Raw genomic sequence first — 21,899 nt, 5'->3', positions numbered from 1 at the left:
ACCAAACAAAGCCACCGTGTCTCTTGGTATCAGAAAAGCAGTCCAGGATAAAAGCTATCATGTTGTTGAAAATCAAAGGACCAGAGCAACAATTGCCAGAACAAAGCAGCAATAGTTCCAGTTCCAGAGGTAAAAGAGGGGCTAAATTGCTTCTGTCTATAAAAAAGTCCTAAATTCTAAACTTTAAGCTGTAAGAAAGTATAGTCATGTGTCCTTTATTTTCCCAAACTAGGTAAGCCTTCTGCAATGTGCCATTTAATGGCCGAGAGAGCACATTAAATCGTATAGATTGAACTTCAGGCATGTTGCTGTCACGGCTGAAAGGGAATTCTATTGTGTGGTGCAGGTGTTACTGAACACAACCAGTATAAAATCTTCTGATGAATGGGACATGGCTGAGAATGTGCATTAGTAGAGATTTGTGGATACAATATCAGTGTTTCCAACATGTAGACTTTACTTGGGTGGGCCGCCTAGGTATATTAACAGCCGCCAAAGTATATTTGGTGAGCTATTTGAGCTTTTTGCAGAGAAACACAGAGAGAGATGTGTTACATTACAAGGCGCGTACATGGTGGTACATACTTTACATGCACAAACCAGGTAAAGCAACAGTGAACAGCGAACACACGAGATGTCATTCAATACATAAATCATTTTGATAGGGTATGTCATTAACAAGCCTTCTGCTATGAAGACAGAAAAATCCAAAAGACGAATTCTGTGACTTTATAAAACACACTGCTGATGGACAAAATCAGCAGCGCAGACACATACTGGGAGAGAGAAACAGAAAGAGGTGGGCCAGCCGGAGTGTTTGCAGTAAGAGACCAGAGGTGTAGGGGTGTGTGTGTGTGTGTGTGTGTGTGTGAGATTGGGGAAAAGAGAATTGAAAGGAAATGCAAGGTGAGCAGATTCAAGAAGTGAGTAAACACTAAAACACTAAAATAAGGTGGAGAATGAAGTAGAATTAAAATGGTGAAATAAGAAATAACCAACTAGAAAAAAACCCTGCAGCTCCCACCACAATTACACTGTCATTCTGTGGTAAACACTGAATACAGAATCACAAAACCTCAGTAGTCCCTCCACATGTGCTTTGTACATAGAGAAAATGCAAAGAATCTAGTTTAGAATCAGACAGACCAGAATAAAACCTATATTTAGACAGACGGGTCTTTTCCTATTGAATGGCTTATCATGGCCAGAGAAATGGCACTATAGCTGTATGAAGGAGCCCTCCTCTCATTAACTGAACACAATGACATATCCACACCCCTTTCCACCTATCGTCTACTGAAGCAGAAGAAGCCATCCATGTCTCCAACTTACCCAATTAAAAGGAGCACCACGCAGACAATGACGAATCCAATTGTGTACTTCAGAGCGTTTTTCACTTGCTAAAATAAAAGAAAAAATTTAACTGGTCAATCGTGGCCGTGGACTGAAATATTAGTATATATATTATTCATTGTGAATGAGGGATGGGGGGTCATACTCCATTTATCTACGGACTATAGTATGAGAACTATATAAAGTCTGAGTAGATCCAGTTTGACCTGGAAGAGATAACATGTCGGTTCCAGTGCTATTCAAGGTGCTTTTAAAGTAACGATACAAAAGACCTCCCTGTCTGTGAGAGAAAGTGCCTGTGTCAGCTCTAAACTGACACAAAGGAAGAAAAGGCTCTATGTGATAGCTGGTTGTTTGGTACATCACTCACTGAAAAGACTTCTAAAGATATAGATTAAATTTTTTGTCAAATTTCAGGTGACAATATGTGGCCTATAATTTACAGCATGGATGCAGAGGTGCAAAAGTTTGACAATATGACTATTTTTACTGCCAGAAAATCTTTAATATTTACTAATTAATTTAAATCTGAATTCATCAAAATACTGATTATTTAGTTTCAAGTTTCACTTTAATGTTTACTTGTCATTTCATGTATAAACACGCAAGTGAAATGAGGTGTTCAGTACCAGGGCACAAAAAACTGACAATATATTAAAACAAAATAACTTTAGAAAAACATATTCTATTATGCACAGAGTCGATAAAACCTGAACTAATGGTGTATTGTGAAGGTGCATACAGTATTCAAAGAAGCTTATGGGAAAACTAAAAGATTTAGGAAAGTAAATATTGAAGGATGGGCATTTGCTTTTATTGTTTGTTGTATAAATGTACAAACAATTGAATGAAACCTACACCAGAATGAAATTTGAATTTCCATACCATCATATCTGAGCTAGCTACAGTGCTATAGAAGAAAGGTGCATTCTTACCGAGCATTTGTTCACATTGTTGTCATCCCTTTCTTCATAGTAGAAATAAACAAAGGGGATCCATAGGAAGACACACAAGAGTATGATGGAGTAAAGTGCTACAGGGATACAAAAGAAGAATTAAAATTAGTCAATGATATTTATTCGTGCCAAATATTGCATGAATATCCATTACCCCTTCCTGGCATACAGTATGGCATTGCAATGCCTTTCTGACAAGTGCAGTGCATACATATACACAAACATATAATTAGAAATCTAATGTTATGTCCATAATCATTCATTCAGCAGTGTCAGATAATATAAAGACATGGAATTTCAAAGAAAACATGACCCCATTACTTAAAAACTTTCAAATGACAAATCTAGGGCAGGGATAAGTTACCACTTAATACCACAGTGAAACATTAAATAACTTACAATCATCCATAACTAAATTTTTGTAATAATATATCTCACATTTATTTATTTTCCACAAACCCAAAACATGTAATTTTCCCTCTTTCAAACTAAAATCTATTACTTCTCTTTGTTCTGGATATTTTAATATCAATAGGCTTATATATATAAGACTTATTTTCCTTTTTATTTATCATATGCTGCTGGACCAAAACATGTCTTTGTTTTGAGAGCTCTCTGTACTGTAAAAGCCAGTTACTAATACCACTGGGTGTGTTCTGAGTAAACTAAGAACAGTGCTGTTTTTGCTCCGATTGTGATCCAGGGCATTGAACAACTGATTCAGTTAAATGGGGATTTGTTTTTGAACATGTTAGCCATCTGCCATTGGTGTTTTTAACATCACTTTGGGCAAAACTCACATGGCAGGTAATCATCAGTTGCATTTTAATATTGACCGCTGCAAAAAAAATAAATCAATCTGCATCAAAAAATGATTAAAGCCGTATGAAATGAATGCAATTCATCTGTCCTTGATGAAACAACACGCTATTCTCAGATCCAAGCCTTTTTGTTTGGTTCTTCCTGTACAAGAAGCTTTTTTTTTTTGGGAGAAAAGACCAACACTCAAATGTGTTAGGAATTCACAGAGCGGAGGTGAGGCACAAACACTTAAACAGAGAGATGCTATTTCAAGCTGGGGGCTTTTCTTTCTGCAGCAAATGGATGTCGGTGAAGACAGCCCAGACAACCCCAAAATAACTCAAAGAAAACATGTCACAAAGATGTGTTCAGCAACATAGTTGGCATAGTTACCTCGTTGAGATGATAATGTACATATACCACAACCACATCAATTTAACTTTTTTCTTGCATGCTAGATAGAGGTTTGATATAACACTAGTGCTTTTGAATTTATGAGTTAAGCCTCGATTTTAAAGTAACCAAAATCAAAGTAGCCTAAATGAAACAGAGCTTGAAACATTAATGGATAAGCGATTCTGGCCTACATATAAGAAACAACAACTAAATACAAGCCCTAAGCAGTGCCAATATAACATGATAAACTACACAACAAATTTAAACCGAAAACTTGCTTCTGATACAACGTTAGTACCACACTTCAACTTCAGTGTTTATGTGGAAAGCAACTGTTCCATATCAGTCAAGAATGCACGGCCTCAAGCAAATACAAACATGCCCCCCTGTGAAAAGGACTATATTTCACAAAATGCTCTCTCTGCTGCAGACAAATAGATGTCACTGTTATAGTAGCTTGCTTTTTTTCCAGCTGTGATTGTGACAGGGCATTACTTTCAATAAACACATGCTCATTGCTGTACTAAGGTATCCATTTACACTCATTTACAGCCAGACAAACTGAGTTTAGGATGATGCCAGGAGCCAATAAATGCAAGCCATGCACAGTATGCAGCCGCTGGCATATGCTTGTGAGTTAAAGCAATGGGTAAAATTAATCATAACACCATGAATATTAACATACTGAGAGAATAGGTCATACTGCATTACCATGTATCATCCATTACTCTCCAAGATGTTCTACTGGGAAGAACGCCTGACCAGGGATACAAGTTTAGCACATTTATCCCCTTGACAGAGAGTAGAAGACTAAATAATTAAATGTCCTTACTTAACCCTGTATATCGTTAATCTGTACATATATAGTATACACTCCAATTTACTCATGGGGGAAGAAAGAAATTTAATATTTTTAGGGCTGTCCCCAACTAAGGATTTACATCAGAATTGTTAAGTCCAAAATCATGTGTGTGACCCCTCTCTCTCTCTCTCTCTCTCTCTCTCTGAGTTTTGCATGCATTCTGTGCTGCCGACAACTGCATGCACATCGCGGTTCCTCGCGGGTCTATTTCAAGTAGCCGGCTATTTAAAAACAATAAAAATATTGTTTGTGTGGTTCATCAACAGTGATAAATTATCTGAAAGTCCCACGAGGTGCTGACAACTCGTCACAGCACCAGTGAAGCTGGGGCTCCGTCTCTTCAGCAAGTGTTCCTCCACTGCTACTACACACATACACGCTACGCTTACATATGCGCACCGAGACCCAGGGTTAGGGTTACAATTTTGGATTAATTGACGCACTTTAAAACCATTTATTGAAAGTTTTATTCTTTTGATATGTTTATTTAAAGCTTTAAACGTTGAAATGTGTATTGTAATAGGCTGTATATTAACTTATTGGGAGAAAACTGGTAGTTCTATGTAAAATCAGACGTCGAACACCCCCATATCGCCAAAATGCCATGATCCTCGTTTCACTGTGAAGCTTGGACTGTGAGATTGACAGTCCAATCAGGCTCCGCCCATCGAAGCATTGAATCTTCGAGTATTCCGGGTCAGCCCTAATATTTTTGAGGATTGGTGGGCAAAGTGGCTATAAAAGTTTAGCGTCTACCAATGTAGTGCAAGCTGGTGAAACAATGTGAGGACATCAACACAAGCAATAGTTTTACCTCATCATGTGTTAATAATTATTAATGGCAATTCACAATGACCATTCAGAGCAGTACCAGCAGTTTCACTCTCAGCACCATGTATGGCTCATTGGAAAACCTTAGACCCTTGTCCTTACCTTGGTATGGCCCTCAGCAGGGGCATTAGCACCTGGACTCTTGTCCTTTGCAGACAGGCAAAATGTATTACACTTTATGTGAAAATTAAATGCCAGGGGAGATTTCTCATAGAAACAATGTCTTTTGCAAAAGGACTCCAGAGACTGATGAAAATATCTGTCTGTACAGACACTTGCTGAAAGGTTTGACACTACGAGCTTGCACTCTCATTTCCTGTAAACATCAGGGGAGGCACCATTTTTAGGGGGCCAAATCTGGGATGAAACACTAGTGAATATTACGCTTAAATTTGACAGGCAGCATGAAGGACACAGTGTCCGTGTTGCTCTGTTTCGGCTGGGTGTGTGAGTTAACCGATGTTTGGTAACATTGTTGACGCACAACATGTTAGCCATTTAATGCAGTTTTAAAGATTTGTCTGTATATTTATAGCATGCATTTCCTGTTCTAACCATGATTGGATTCACTGATTATTATTCCAATATCAAATCTTTTTTTATTTGACTGAGGGCTAAAACAAAAATGATCATTCAAGGTCCTGAACTACTTTTCTTCTATTTAAAAGATAAAGATGAGCTGTGCAGGACCGCTGTCATGGCAAAGTCATGTATAACAGTAAAAACACATTCAGAAAGCTCAACTCTATCTAGACGTCCATGCCGTGGAAAAAGAAAGGAGGATTATTTTACCTCGCCAACAGACTCTGGAAACATGTCTGTAAAGTTCACACTGCACAGCATTACAACTTTGAAGACAAAGAAGAATAAGCACTTTAACAATACAATATTAAATCAGGATGCCTGTGCTGATTTCTTACAGTATACAGGTAGCATGTTTGCATTGACTGTTTCTTAGGCTTTCAAATTCAGATGTTTGACTACCACTTGCTTGGCCCACCTTTGACTTCCACGCTGTCACCCAAATTCAGATGTTTTGACTCCAAACTGACTAGATAGCAGTGAGCAGTAAACAGCAGATGCAAATGTAAAGTCTCTAGTGTCCAGCCACATTGTTTTTCTAGTTTGTTGTCATCTGCTTGACAATGGACAAAGTGAAACAGTCTGCAGTCATATTTTACCATTTTGTTTCATGCCACAGCTCAGTGGCAAAGTTTTTTGGTTGAAACAAGCCACTATATCCCCAGCAGAAAAAATGGACTCCACAGGGCTCCTTGTCCAATGTTACAGGAAGTAGGGCCCATCAATTTCAAAGAGCAGCCTTGAAGGACAGGAATCGTGAGCTAATATTGAAGAACTTCTTTAGAGGAACGACTTCTTGGTGCACGACATTATCAAATGGCTCCTAAGCCAGAAGAGTGCTACCAATTATGTTTATAGCTCCACTGAGCTCAACCAACCTTCCTAGAAGGAAAATTCACAAAATACAATTTTGCTATTTTGTTCCACATGCTGCAAGATGTCATCTGACAGTGGATTGCAAAAAAAACAGTAAACAGCAGATGCAAATGTACTGTTTCTTAGATAATCACACTCAGATGTTTTGACTACCACTTGCTTGGCCCACCTCTCTCCCACCCACATTCCACACTGTCACCCAAATGCAGATGTACTGACTCCAAACTGACAAGATAGCAGTGAGCAGTAAACAGCAGATGCAAATGTAAAGTCTCTAGTGTCCAGCCACATGTTTTTCTAGGTTGTTGTCATCTACTTGACAATGGACAAAGTGAAACAGTCTGCTGTCATATTTTACCATATTGTTTCATGCCAAAGCTCAAAAAGGTTCAAAGGAAGCCACTGTATCCCCACCAGAACAAATGGACTCCACAGGGCTCCTTGTCCATTGTTACAGGAAGTGGGGGCCATCAGAGCAGCCTTGAAGGACATGAATTGTGAGCTGATATGGAAGAGCTTCTCTAGAGAAATGACGCCTTTGTGCACTACTTTATCAAATGGTTCATGAGCCAAAAGAGTGCTAAACATTATGTTTATAGCTCCACTGAGCACAACCAACTTTCCTAGCAGGAGGAGAATGCATTTCACAGTCCTTTTGTTGCACATGCTGCACCATGCCATGCCTTAATCCTGACTTTAAAACATATTACTTCTAAGATGCACACATGATAACACCTCATTGTTTTAATGACATTTCTTGCAGAGGAGGCAGTGTGGATTTTTGTCTGTTAACTAAATAGTGCTGAGTTTGTCAAGTAAAAACCACACATACTATTGAGTAATTTGAATAAAGGGAGTAATGTAAAATTTAATACAAAAAAAAAACTGGCTGCATTCAGAGTAGGTTTTCATCAACCTTGTCTTCTTAATGGATCCATGTGTAGAAATGGGGAGACGTTCATCATGTGATGACATTCATGAATTATTTGTCGTCAAGATCATTGGAAAAGCTGGACATAGAAAAAATATTTTTAGCTTTCTGGCAGGCTAACAGTCAATGAAACATCCATCAATGTAACATATTTACTGTAACAGTGGGAGAGGTGTTTTGTAATTTATTATTACTGCATTTCTCTTTTGGCTCCTTTTTTATGTAGTGCACAGCTTTATTAGATATACATTACAAAACATCAGTGATTGCTTTGTAATTTGTCAAGTGATAGTAAGAGAATTAAAAGGAAAAGAGAATAATTTAGGAATACCACCACCAATTTGTTTTATTATACATTTATTTGAAATGAAAGCACTTAGATTCTTCCAAGGTTGATGGCAAAGCAATGATGATTCAATGGGTTGACAAAGTGGTATACTACTGTATATTAGAGCTGGGACAGTACATCAGAATGGCCAAAATTATCGGCCAATATTAGCTTATCACAGATATTTGGGTCAGGGTATTTGTAAGCTGATAACTAAAATTAATACACCAAAGATATGTTCAAGGTAATTTAGAAACAATTTAGCAGTAACCTTGTTTTTCTAAGTTAATTTTTTAACTGTAAAATGGTCTGTCTGCTCAGTATAAGTTAAGATTATTTAATAATCAAATTGAAGTGACCCTTATCAAATATGTTGGTAATGTTAAAAAAGGAATATCAGCAGTTATATTGTAACTTCCGTCTTTGTGCCTCACAAATTCAACATTAGTTGGGCTCTACTATATATAATTACAACAGAGGCTTATATCATTGAGAGGCTGTCTATGGGTTGTGCTTTTTGCACACAGTGGCAAGAAAAGTTTCTTTTGTTTCTTATGCACACTGGACAATGTTCTTATCGGTGAAGGCCCCTCTGTGTCACACAATGCTGCCCTCCAAAATAAAACTGCAATTTGTCAATGTTTTCAGAATGCTCTTAAAAGAAGCACTAGGCTACCACTTTCCAATAAAACTCAGTCAGCGCATGTAGGTGGACAAGAATCCCAGACAAAAAGAAAGTACTTGCAGTGTATTTACAAGAAGCTACTGCATCCTCTCTTGCTTCTTTTCTACAAATGGCATTAAAAAAGGCAGAGAGAGAGCCAATGATTTATTTAAAGGGCCCAGGGGTATTTTGCCCTGTTGCTTAAGGGTCTTATGCACCACTGCTTGGAAGTACTGAGCAGTCCAAGGAAATGTATAAATGGACAGTGGCTGGAGATTGAAAGGCTATGCTTTCAAACTTGGGGTTCATTAAAGATCACAAAAAGCTATTTGGACTCTAAAAGGAAGTGGGTGTTTAAGTTACAGACATCCATCCACTGTGTCATGTTGAAGGTACATTTGATCCAATATTACACTGTGTAGAATTTGTAAATATCTGCAAGGTTTAGAAATATTTCACTTTGACAGAATATTTACTTTTTTCATATTTTCTTTTTTTTTGCATTACAGTTGCATTCTGATTTGGCCTAGCCATTATCTCTTCATCACTGCTGTCCAGGGTTTTGCTAAATGCATGCTTTTATCTGTTTAAGATGTAACATAACTAAAATGTATTTACTTGACCTACTTATGATGTTACTTTTAATATGTGCTGTAGCCATCATACGCCCAAAGAGTCTGAGGAACAGTGAAATTTAACACCACTGACAAAAGTGCATTAACATGAACATACATGCAGTTCAATGAAGAAAAGGGAGCAAAATAACCAATATCAAAATGTCATCCACCCCCTGCAGAATTGTGTGGACCATTTAGAAATTAGTTAAATGTTTAGTTAAATTAAATGTTGGTTAAACAGCAACAAATCCATTAAAATGATAATGAAATTGTGCTATATTATAATGTCCACACTACAACAATACTGTGCTTGTAAAGCAGAAAAGTGGATTCAAAATTGCTGCAGAAAAGTTGTTCACTACAGGTTTAATAAAACACTGTCCAGAAGAAAATGTACATATTTTAGAACTAGCAACTGGGTGCAATTCACCAAATGACATGGCCATCAAATGATTTCACACATCAATTAAATAGCGCAGGGAGTTCTTGTAATTCACTGGACATACACATACTTATTAGCTGTGATCACCACTGAATACAAATCAACATACCCCATTGGAGGTAATAGGACATCTCTGCATCAACCCTGCAATTATTCCAGGTGTGAAAAGACAAACGGACAGTTCTGTCAAATATGGCCTTAAAGAAAATTCTACTTTGAAAGGTTAGATTTGTAAGGACACTGTGCATACAACACACATGGAGCTTGGTCTCCACCTACTGGCAAATACAAAAGTAATGTCCCTCAAAGAATAGAGGAAAGAGTCACTGGTTCTACATAAACAACGACAACAGGACAGTTAAATAGTAGTAGTAATGCAGCCAAAATTAGATTAATCATATTTTCATATTTAGCCTATGACTGGATACTTAGCCTCAGCACACTGGACTCTTATACTGTCATCTTCATAAACATCTATTCACTGCAGAGACATACAGTCACATAGACGTGCATCATGAATCTCATTTGACAGAAAAAAATCTATTGTAAAGCACTTTCTGAAAAATATGATTCCATTAAAGTATTTAACTTTAAACAGCCTAAGCAACCAATCAATATCAGTAGACAATCTTTAATAATACAATATATTAGCTACTACAACACATACATTGTTACAAAAAGAAGGTGTCATATCTTAAATGATGACACCTCTAAGCTTGGAATGCATTTGCAATATTTAAAAAGCACTATAACTTTAGTCCAAAAATATGCTCTGAGGTACTAAGCACACTATCAATCAAAACTGCAAGGCTCAATTTTTTGTATTTCAGGCGATTTTACAAGCACTCTGCCTTCCTTATCAACAGCCAAAGGTTACAAGACCACAACAAATGTGTAAGCAGATCATTCTGCACCACAAACTCCCAGAGCTATGATCACATGTAGACATGCCCGAAGGCAAGTACCAAACTCTTTCAAGCTCCTCTCTTACTCGTCGCCTAGCTCAAAAAACAAAATTTTTAAGCTGGATAAGAAAATGTTTATGAAAGAAACATGTCTTCCTTTCGTTGTGAATGGCATGAACAAACTATATTTAGATTATAATGTCTACTTAACTCATAATGTAAAATTAAAGCATGTATGTGGAGTAAGACTAAAGTGTAAGTGCTACAATATGAAGTGCTGCATGATGAACAGCAACTGTAGCAGCCACTCAAAACAATAATAGAGATTTTGATTTAAAATGCACTCTAACTCTTTCTAACTAGACAGAGATATAAACTTACTAAATCAATTTTTAAACTATATATGCTTTCCCTTTGACGTGACAAATTTCTTGAGTGTAACTGCACCATGAACATGGTTTCCAGGCAGTTTGGCCATTGAATTAAATTACTGACGAGACACTGCCATACATTCAAGACTACGCCTACAGAATTATTCATTTCTCTCTAAAGCAAATTTTACATTTAAAGGAGACATCTAATCCGAACTATAGATAGTAACAGAGAAAATCAATCATGTGTATGAAATCATATTTGTGTGTCCAGAGGACAATATACTATGGCCCCTTGAATGCTGGATTCACGTGATGTGTTCAAGGTCTGTGAAAGACTATTTTCTGATGTCATCATACCAATGGGGTGGTTTCTTTGATTGGGCTGTCTGGGCAAGGAGACAGCTTGTCTTCCTTGCATTTGGCATTTCTGAACAGACGGTACATAACAGTGTTGCTGACAGGCACTTTAAGCCAGCATCTGTTAGAAAACGTGTGATCTAGAGTGTTTGGCATGACTGAATTTGCTATCGTCAAAAACAACAAACTCGTGTTATCCCTTAATATGACAATCATGACAAAAATTCTGTAGCACTAATTTATCAGCCAAACAGCCTGGATACTGTTCCCATGAATTGTAACCACGCAAAAATACTTGAATATGGAGCGATCCATGGGGACTGGACCTTTCCTCTCTCATAGCAAGAAAAGGATGAGTCCAAGATGTCTGACTGAATGCTGACCAAACCTACTAATGATACAACACAATATGCTACAAAGCAAAAATGAACAGTTTGATGAACAGGCTTTGTGAAAGTACAAGAACAGTTGTACCTAGAAACTAAAACTGTAGCTGGATTTCTGCAGAAATAATTACATTACTTGGTTAAGTACACAGTGTTTTGTTTTTGTTGTTGTAGTTTGGTTGGACCAAGTCAAATAGGGCAAGGAACACAAGCCCTGACACGATTGCAAAAGGTGTAACCAAATCATCAGTTCTGCCATTCAGGACTTATTTTGAAGAGAAAATAAAGGCAATTAAAAGAGTAACTTATTCATGGACACGGGTGGCGCGAGCTTCCCCCCGTTGCCACTTGCGGAGCGCCTCAACTCCGAGAACGTTTAAGCACATTTTCAATTCGCCATCAATTTTCATAACACTGGCAATTTTCGAAATCTACACAGTTGATTTCTCGCTTCAGTGAATAGTGTCGATTCTCTCTGACCAAATCAGCAGTTTGCTGTGTTTTCACGTCACATTTGTTGCTGATCACACGACACACACACACACACACACACACACACACACACACACACACACACACACGAAGCCCTACGCAACCATCCATTCAAATATTTTTTAACTGTTTTCCCGTGATAACAGGATCATTTTCTCGTGATCTTGAGATAACAAACCAGGTAGGTGCATTTCTTTAAGATAATTTCAGTAAAAGTTTTAGTGTCATTGGTAGAGTAAATGACTCAAATTCCAAGGATTGCTTGTTCGACTCATGTTCTCAACTATGTTATTGTTTCTTCTTCTTTTGTGTTTTTTATTATTATTTTAAAGGTCTTTAAACACACTATATGAAAAAAAATCCTGATTATACTTGCCTTACTACAGGTTATAAAAAATAACAAAACGTACGGAGGAAATCTAACCCGACTCACAGCTGCTGCCAATCATAATGCATCAATAATGAAAGTGACTACTCTTTCAATTAGTTCTCATCACTGACAACACCAAAATATTCACCTACAATGAACTCACAACAGTCAGAATATTTTCACAGCCGCTGTGGTAATCTAACCAGTTTTACAAACATTGTTATCCAAGAAAGAACTTGTAGCCAGTCACATGTAACATTAATACATGCAAAGCAGCATAATGTATGACGAAACTATTGGTAACCACGGGGAAATTAAGCTATTGCTGTAACATAGTAGGGTCCAGCAAAGAAAATATATTATAAATACAAACCCAAATTGGCATTATCCAAATGGATCATCATACACAATGCAAAATTTTACATTATGGAAAAAAGTTATATAAACCAAGAGAGAAATTAAACATTTGAATTATTAAGATGTTTATTTGACCAATAATGAAAATACTAGCCTATAATAGCAAAAGGTTAACAAGGAAGAGTCTACAAGAAATGCATATGATAAAGTGCAAATAGTGTGAAGACATGAGTGAATATGATCATCACTGACATCATTAACACACAGTGTGTAAGTTTTCATTGATAATGTGTCTTCATGTAAAGGCCATGAAAGCAATTCACCAGTAACATATTTATAGGAATACTGAATGTGCGCCATCTACTACACAACCAACTTTTTATGCTTAATATGAAGCAGTACATTTTATTTAATCTTGACAGCTATAGTTATTTGAGAGATTGCATTCATTATAATGGTCATAGTGGACATTTTGAAAGGAAACACTGTAAATGTTTGATATCTCTGATGTATTGCATCATCATGGAAAACAAACTGTTCTGCTAGTCCATTAGCATTACCCTGGCTTTTTACTACCTATTATTTCAACAGTACTAGAGTACATTCTATAATTAGTCTTAATTCGTTTAATGCCATGTTCTTGTTTATATCAGGTTTTGTGAATAACATTTATTTATTTTTCAAAGGCCTATAGAATGCTCTAGGATCAGTGAGACATTGTATGGGCTTTTAATATATATCTTACAGGGAAAGCCTGAACGTACTTGCAGTGAAAGTTACTATCGAGATACCCTGTGTGAAAATGAGTCACCAAAACAAGGAGCCAGTGACTACTAACCCACTAAGATTGACTGTGTGGGTGAGTCTGGCCCCAGGTATTATTAAATTGAACTGGCAAAATAAAATAAAACATTGAACTGGCATTACCATGAATTGAAAGAAGAGATAGTGTTGCTATCATAGAATAGTCTGCCAAAGCACACTGATTGATCACAAAACAGCTCAACGCAATAAACACATTTTCCATGAGCACCCACATAGACAGGTATTAAGAGAATGCGCTTACTGTAATATCCATACAGCACAGTGTCTTCAATTTGGCCTCTCGTCTCATTGTTTGCTGCCCATTCCTGGATGTTAGCAAAGGAAGAGTCAATGGTGAATATTAGAAATAAGTTCAACAGTAAAGGGAATGACTAAGAATGCACTGAATGTTCGGCCACCGAAATTAATTGGCCGAAAATAGCAAAAAAAGCACTTCCGTTGTTCAGCATAATACGTCAAAAGACCGAATAAATTTTACAGAACAAGTACGATGAGATGTCGGCAGTGTGGAAGCATTTTAAAGTGTCCGAGAAAGACGCAAAAATTACTGTTTGCAGACACTGTTCTGTTGAATTGTCTCCTAGCAAATCCACTCCATCTGTGGCTGACTTCTGAGAAAAGGCAAAAACATGGTCTGTCACTTGTTTCTGAGAAGGCGATTAAACTAGCGCACCTAAATTTGGAGTGCACACATATTACATGTGTACATGAAAGTAATGTAATTTACTTTACCAGACCCCATAGGGCCTCGGACCCACCCACCATAGTCTCTCCAAATCCTGTGCGAAACACTGAGTAAAAAGTCCATTTTGACTATTTAATTTATGCAATGGTAAAAAAAAAGGAAAAATAAATGGAAAAAGTGCGAATGTACTTGTTCGGTGTTCGGCAAATTTTTTCATTAAATTCGGTTTCATCTTTGGCCAAGAATTTTCATTTCAGTGCATCCCTAGGAATGACACAAGTCTAACAATCAACGAGAAAAGGCATTAATTAGATTAAAGCTAATTAAAAAAACAATAATCAGTGTAAAATTTTGAAAAATAAATCTAAATCTATTTTTATTCATGCATGGCACAGGTGTGGTGGGAAATAACTTTGCATTTCCTGCATTTTACTTGTGAATGAATTCTCCAATTGGAAGAAAAAGTGAAATGCTGCAAAAAGATTGAAAACAAGATATTGTTTTGAAGAGCAACATCCTAAAGAAAAATGTTTGTGTCATTTCTGTCAGTTTTTGCAGAGTCATGACTCTCACTGCTCTGGCTCATGCTCAAATGATCCTTTTATACTTGTCAAATTTCAGCAAAAAAGCCTCCACTTGCTTTCATGCCTTTTTGCTTATTTGTAATTTCTTATCACCAAGAAATCATGTTTGATTAAGTGAGTGAGGGATTAAAATTACCTGCTGTTCAAATAATGATATCATTACACACTTTGCTTCATCTTCAAATAGATAGAAACAAATGCAATGAATTGGCAACAAAATTTATGAGGCAAGAAATGCATTCAGCTTTTAGACAGGACAAAAACAATGTCCATATTGTCCACTGTCTAATTCTAGGAAAATTACAAAGCAAAGTTAAAAGCTGCCTCAGGAAAAGTCATTAGCATTTCTCAAATTGATTTTACTGGCACTGCTAGCAGAACAGATACTAACCTTATAGGTACCATTGGGATACTTCATGAACGAAACAAGGAATATATCCACTGGAAGAAGTGCAGACGTTATCAAAGCAATGGCAAGTGCACATATTGCTGTGATAGTTGAAACAACTTCACTCTCCTGACGACTTTGAAATTTCCGAATGTAGACCCAACAGAAAGCCAGGATTACCTAAACAAGGGGAAATAAACATTTAATCAATCAGTTACAAGTGGAGAATAATAACATCATGAGGAATAGTAAAAATTTGATGAGGAATATGATTAGCAAAAAAGAGAGAGCGAGGCCTAGAGAGAGCTATCAAATTTACAGCCAAAAACATCCATCTTGGGTTAATACAATTAAAAAGAAGGAAATAATGACATAATTAATGCATTAATGAAATAATGAATGCAGACACACACAGGGGTTGAAACAAAAGTATAACATAATGCAATCTAATATAATACTCTGCAACAAATTGTACCTTTGTGTAGCTTACATTCACCAGTGTTGCAGTGCTGTATTTTGTTAAACTTCATAATGTGTTCACACTAATGCGTCCTCCTGTGCCTGAGCAACACTGCGAGGAAACTCTAGCTCCAGTGTGTGTATTGCTGATTGCCAAAAAGAAATACTCAAACCTAAGTGTTAAACCAACATGTAGGGAATTATAACCTGAAAACTGCCTCACTGCAGGTGCTGTTGTGGAACAGCTGATCTGATTATATCATACTCCCTCCCCTTATCCTCTTTCAGCATGTGAGTGAATACAGACTCAATAAGCAAGGAAATGAAACAAAGTTTACTTTTTATAATTAGCAGAATTTAATTATGTACATCCATTTTTGAATTAACTCCTGGATTGGCTAATTTATTCTGCTGCTGTTAAACATGAAAAAAGACAAAAGAGGGAGAGGGACTGTTATTGTAACAGGCAGAAAACTCATTAGACAGAGTAGCAAAAAAGGGGTTCCAAATGACAAGGTCATATTCCAGACACACAAGCTGTAAGAAGTGAGGACACTGCTAAAACTAGTCCCTTCAGATCAAGGGCTGCTATTCACAGACAGGATCAATTAAAGGCCCGCAGCCTTAAGCCTCTGGCTGCTTGTTTTGCCAGGTAAGGACGCGGGCTGTGCATCCAAATAAGGTCCATTGAATGGTTTGTGCAAATAAGGGGCTGCTAGTGGTGGGTGAGGAAACAGAGCAATTTATTGACATCCACGCATTCTTCTGGGCGGCTTCTGATTTAGCCACGTGACTCTATATATGGCAGCTGAGATAATGAGTGCTAAATTGGGCAGCAGATTACCTAGCTGACCAAATGACTCTAGGCATTTCTTCAAGTTCTACTGAAGCCATAGCCTATAAATACGAGCTAAAATATGACTAACACAGGAAAGGAAAGGTTACATACCATTGTGAAAAGCACATTAAAGAAGTAAAGTGCATTTTAAAACCTTGTGGGGAACGTTAACTCGGTAAGTTAACAGTACGTAATTTAATGTTCTGTACAACGTTAGTAAAGTACGAATACCCACCCCCTGTTTTCGACGTGGTGGTGTTTTACACGTTCAGTGTTTCTAATAGTAGAAAATATAAGGTATACTAGTGCTACGCTGAGCGCTTCCTACAAAACAGCATGTTAGCGTGCCATTGCTAATGTAAGCTAACACCAACCCAAAGCCAGTATTGACTTCAACGTTACCACCGGGTAACACTTAATTAAGCAACATTTTCACCTGCTAAAACATCTGAAATTAATAGTATAACACTCCACTACTTAATGGAGCCACTAGACAACTTCACACTTGCTTACCAAAAGTATAAATGTGAAAATAGACCATCCGAGCAGAGACTCGGAGAGCAACGACTGTTCCGCCATCTTCACTTCCTGCAATAACAAACCCACGTGCTCCCGTTGACGTCACCAAAGTGGAGGGCGAGCAGCAGCCTTGACGTCTCTAAAGAAAGTGGCTGCTGATAAGTCCATATGAGAACTGTAGAATTTAACCGCATCACCGGTGGAGGGACTGGACAGAAATGTACAGAGAGGCGACATTAGCACTGTAACATAGTGGAGTCTACCAGAAGGAGAAGAAGCAGATACAAACAGTAAGGCACTATATAGCTTATCACATAAGACAACATGAAATTCAAGGACAGCTACCCTCGAAGTTTTGTAGTAAAAAATACCATCAGTGATGAATTCAGATTCTTCTAGCTAGAGGGGCCCTTCTGGGGCAATTGGACTATCCATTAGACACAGATATGAGGCACTTGAGTTGACCGAGGAGACATTTGGACCACCATTTAAATGCATTTATGAAATATGATGATATGATTTCCACTGTTTCCTTTTATATGTCTCAGCCTCTTCATGCCCCTGCCTCCCCCTTTTTTTCTGTATGCTATTCTAAAATCTACTGTAGCATCTCTGTCACACACAATAGTCTACAAAGTACAGAATTATACACAGTAGTATTGGTACAAAGTTGGTGCATTTTCAACCTCCAGTATATTTGGAAAACTAATCTGGTTCATTGAAATTTGCTGAAAAAGTAGAAGTAGGTCACTGGAAATTAGGGTGCACTGCACCTGTAGCTGCATTCCCTTGTGCAAAGCAGATCATTGGGATAATACTTGCTATCATTTATCCACTGCAGTAGTCCACACCAGCAAACAGCCACTGTATTTGTAGTAAAATTCACATTGTTAATGAGCCAAATGCAAAATCCCATATTAGTACAGCTGTTTGACTGGCTCAGATGAAGAGCATCTGCTTTCTACACATTAAATTTGTTTTCATCATCATCTTTCTTGGCTTTGGTTTCTTAAATGTTAATGGTAAAAGTTATTTTTTCTGTCTCTATCAGCTTCTGTTTCATTCAGCAGGGGTTCCAAACTTGTGCAGCAATGGGATTATATAAATTTTTCCAGGCTCCATGTGAAGAGTAAGAGTTGGCTTGCCTCCCGTGTGTCAGGGACACTTCCCATTTCTTTCACTTCTTATCTAATTTATCTTGCATTCAGACCCAGTGGTATCACAATATGAAGAAGAATTTTCTATATTTTCCTTCCATCAGTTTCCACAGTTTTGAGTGCGTAGTGTCGGTGTTAAAAGTCTACTCCTTTTATGGAGTATATTGTCCCTTAAATTACAACAGTCTAAGAGTGTGCAGTCATGCTCACCATGTCTGGAATTACGGAGACAAAATTAAATTATTACTTGAGTAATTACTTTTGCAAGGAGTAGACTATAACAGTCCGCAGTGACATTGAGGCTCTAAAGTTTCTGAAAGTGAAAACAACACTTTTCTATATTAGTTGTGGGGGAAATTAGTCTATTACTAATTGGAATGAAGAACATTCTTACCAGTTAATTAGCTGGTCACTATTGGTTTGGAAACTTTCAAATTCAACTCACTAAAATCAATAACCATATATCTAAACTTCATTTATGCGCCTGACTTTAACATTTTTAATTAAACTAATGTAATTTGTTCACAACCCATTATTCACTTGCTCAGAGAAGGTCTTCTTAATTCATGCAACCTTTCAAAACTGCAAATGCCTTTATTGTGCAGCTTGGCAGCATGCCCTAATGGACACCATGTACCCGAGTCTATTAAAAGGGGCTTGCTGAGAAAAAGGTAGGAAATTGTCTAGATTTTTGTCAATCAAGGAAGGGGGTTTCCTTCTTTTGAATTTCATAGCAATACTCGTCAGCTGCAGATGTTCATACAGTGAGCAGATCATAAAACTACTGTTACTTATGTTTTCTCTAGAGTATGGTAGTTCTGTCGCATCATTGTATCACATCCTCTCATCCACTCTTCTTGTTTTTTTCCAGACAACCAAACCCGCTTCCTCACCCCAAATGAAGAGCACAAGAGAGGCTGCAGGAATAGTTCCAAATATTTCCAATAGCTGTGGCCCTGAAGCGTTTGCACTGCTATCAAATTTGTCCTTTAATTCTTAAAACTAAAATGCCATGCCGTGTCACCATTTAATGTCGCCTTCTCCCACTGATTGGATGAGAAAATAGATTTAAAAAAATAGAGCTCACGTGACTTAAATAGATTAGACAATGATAAAGTACAGGGATTTTGGTTGGATGTGGGATGGGTGGTGTTCTCAATGTGATGTGCAGTGGTGGAAGAAGTATTCAGAACCTTTACTTAATTAAAATAGTAATACCACACTCTAAAAACACTCCACTACACATGAAAGTCCTGCTTTCAAAACCTTACTTGCAGTAAGTAAAAGTATGTAAGTATTATCAGCGACATTTTCTTAAAGTATCAAAATTAAGTACTCATTCTGCAATAAAATGCTGCCTGTCAGTGTTGAACTATTATATGATGTTTTGTGATTAATATTCTTGCTGCATTAATGTGTATGATGCATTTTACTGCTGTAGATGTTTAAGGTTGGGCATATTTTAACTACTTTATATATGGTTAGGTAGTTTATTCTACTGCAATGTATCATATTTAGTAAGACCATCATATGTTTGTAGTGTCACTGTCCTTTTTAGAAGAACCACACATTTCTAAAAAGTAAACTTTTCATGCCTTATGATAAAGCATTTTCCAGGGGATCCAGGGGGGTTATATAGTTTATTTAGCTTAAGAAATAGGAGAATTTTCTCAACCCATAAAAGAACACTTTCTTCTTTCAGATTATCAGAAAAATTTAAATTCAAAACCACCAAACTTGTACATACATGGATTTCTCTGGACAGGAAGGGTATGAGATATTGTAATCTGAAAAAGTAACTAAAGCTGTCAAAGAAATTTAATGGAGTAGAAAGTACAATATTTAGATGTAATAGAGTAGAAGAATAAATTTCATAAAATGGAAATAGTTGTACAAACAGTACAAGTTTCTGAAATCTGTACTTCAGCACAGTACCTTACATTCCACCACTGGTGATGTGTGACGTGGTGATGTGGGGTCAGTTTCTGAATATATATATATATATATATATATATATATATATATATATATATATATATATATATATATATATATATAATTTAGAATTTAGCATGACTAAAGCTGCACTGTAACCTCAACTAAATCATATTAGTAATGCTCAGTGGCATCAGCTTACTTTAACCTTGGTAAGAACATCAACTTTGGGTGTGTATCATTTGCATGTTAGGAAGTTGGCCATCTTAGGAAAATTTATGTAAAATATCATGTAAACATCACTTGAGAACAGGTTGCAGAAGAACACCCACAATGCAATGTACTGAAAAGCAAAGGCAGGGTTTTTTTGTACAGACAACAGATTAAAATGCACAAATTCATGAACAAATTCACTGCAGAATATTGTTTATACAAATGCTGTGGGTGAAATTAACTGTATAATGATAACAGAAAACAACAATGTCTTCCAAGGCCAAATATTGTACTTTTGATTGAAGTTCTGTATAGAGCTGCAATGACTTGTCAATTAATTGATAGAAAATGAATCAAAAACTGTCATGATAATCAATTAATTGTGCAAGTCAGTGTTCAAGCATGAAATGTGAGAATTTGCTGCCTTTTCTCATCTTACATTAATAGTTAATTGAATGTCTTTGGGGTTTGGACTGTTGGTCAGATTAAACAAGAAACTTGATGACATCCCTTTGGGCCGTGAATTGTGATGGACATTTTTCACAATGTATTCATTAAGGTTATCTTATGTTAGAACAATTAATCAATCACTCGAGAAAATAATCGCCAACTTAAATGATGTCCTGAGTCCACTGCTGTAATAAGGATGTCAGAAAAGTAAAAAAAATCTAATTAACGGAAGGTCGTAATAGAGATGTAGTGTTTCCATTATAGACTATAGATATGATTTCTGAAGTATATTATAAGACATATGAAGTGCATTAAGTTGTTTTTTCTTTTACCTTAATTTGACTTGGTAATTTTTTGATTTAAAACTTTAATTGAAATTATCATGCCCACTGCCTGCACTTGTGCCTTATGTTCTAAATTAGTTCCAAACCACTGAATGAGCAAGCTGATATCAAAGAGAACCACTTTCACACAGCTATCCCAATGAGGTTGCAACTGACTGATTTTCTTTCATTAGCTTTCAATAGATGGGTCAATTATATGATCATATTTCAAGAATACCCCACAGAACTGTAGCTGCAGGCCAAACTGACATGTTACAGTATCTTTTGAATTCTTTTTCTCTCTTTTTTTTTTGGTCTACATACTGGAAGCTTTCATGCCCAGGTGAGCTCTCAGAAATGATGAATGAGACTCCTTAATGGCTTTTGTGATTTTTATGAGCACATGAAAGGTACACATCAATGGTTATGTCTGCATACAGATTAGCAACACACAGTATGCTGCCTTTGTCTAGTGCTTTGCCATATGTCAATTTAGTAAATGATCCTGTAAAATGGGCAGGTGTTTTGCCTCTAAGCCCCTTCAACGGTGGTGACTTGAATGATGAAGAATCAGAATACACCTATTAGCCTGTTTGTATTCAGGGGAAATACAAACAAGCAAAACAATTGTGTTTGCTGAGGT

At 36.9% G+C, this 21,899-nt stretch overlaps 1 protein-coding gene and 1 long non-coding RNA gene across 2 annotated transcripts in view; one reads left to right on the top strand and one right to left on the bottom strand.

Moving 5' to 3' along the window:
- lmbrd1 (LMBR1 domain containing 1) overlaps window positions 1–17,294 on the bottom strand; it is a 55,710-nt gene extending 38,416 nt beyond the window's left edge. The window contains exons 1-5 of the mRNA XM_038737153.1: window positions 17,173–17,294; window positions 15,366–15,542; window positions 13,947–14,010; window positions 2,289–2,386; window positions 1,333–1,400 (exon numbers count right to left, since the gene is read on the bottom strand). Coding sequence (XP_038593081.1) covers window positions 1,333–1,400; window positions 2,289–2,386; window positions 13,947–14,010; window positions 15,366–15,542; window positions 17,173–17,238 — 473 coding nt within the window. The 5' untranslated portion in view covers window positions 17,239–17,294. The remainder of the gene's footprint in view (window positions 1–1,332; window positions 1,401–2,288; window positions 2,387–13,946; window positions 14,011–15,365; window positions 15,543–17,172) is intronic.
- On the top strand, window positions 15,770–19,713 carry LOC119917066. The gene is made up of 2 exons (XR_005447214.1): window positions 15,770–16,834; window positions 19,207–19,713. It is a non-coding gene; the product is annotated as an uncharacterized LOC119917066 (long non-coding RNA).
- Window positions 19,714–21,899: the final 2,186 nt, after the last annotated feature.

This window comes from Micropterus salmoides, unplaced genomic scaffold (assembly GCF_014851395.1).
Source record: "Micropterus salmoides isolate LMB-PRFRI ecotype aquatic unplaced genomic scaffold, ASM1485139v1 Ms_hic_scaffold_22, whole genome shotgun sequence".
NCBI classification, from domain to species: domain Eukaryota; kingdom Metazoa; phylum Chordata; class Actinopteri; order Centrarchiformes; family Centrarchidae; genus Micropterus; species Micropterus salmoides.
This window is presented reverse-complemented; position numbering and strand designations above follow the sequence as displayed.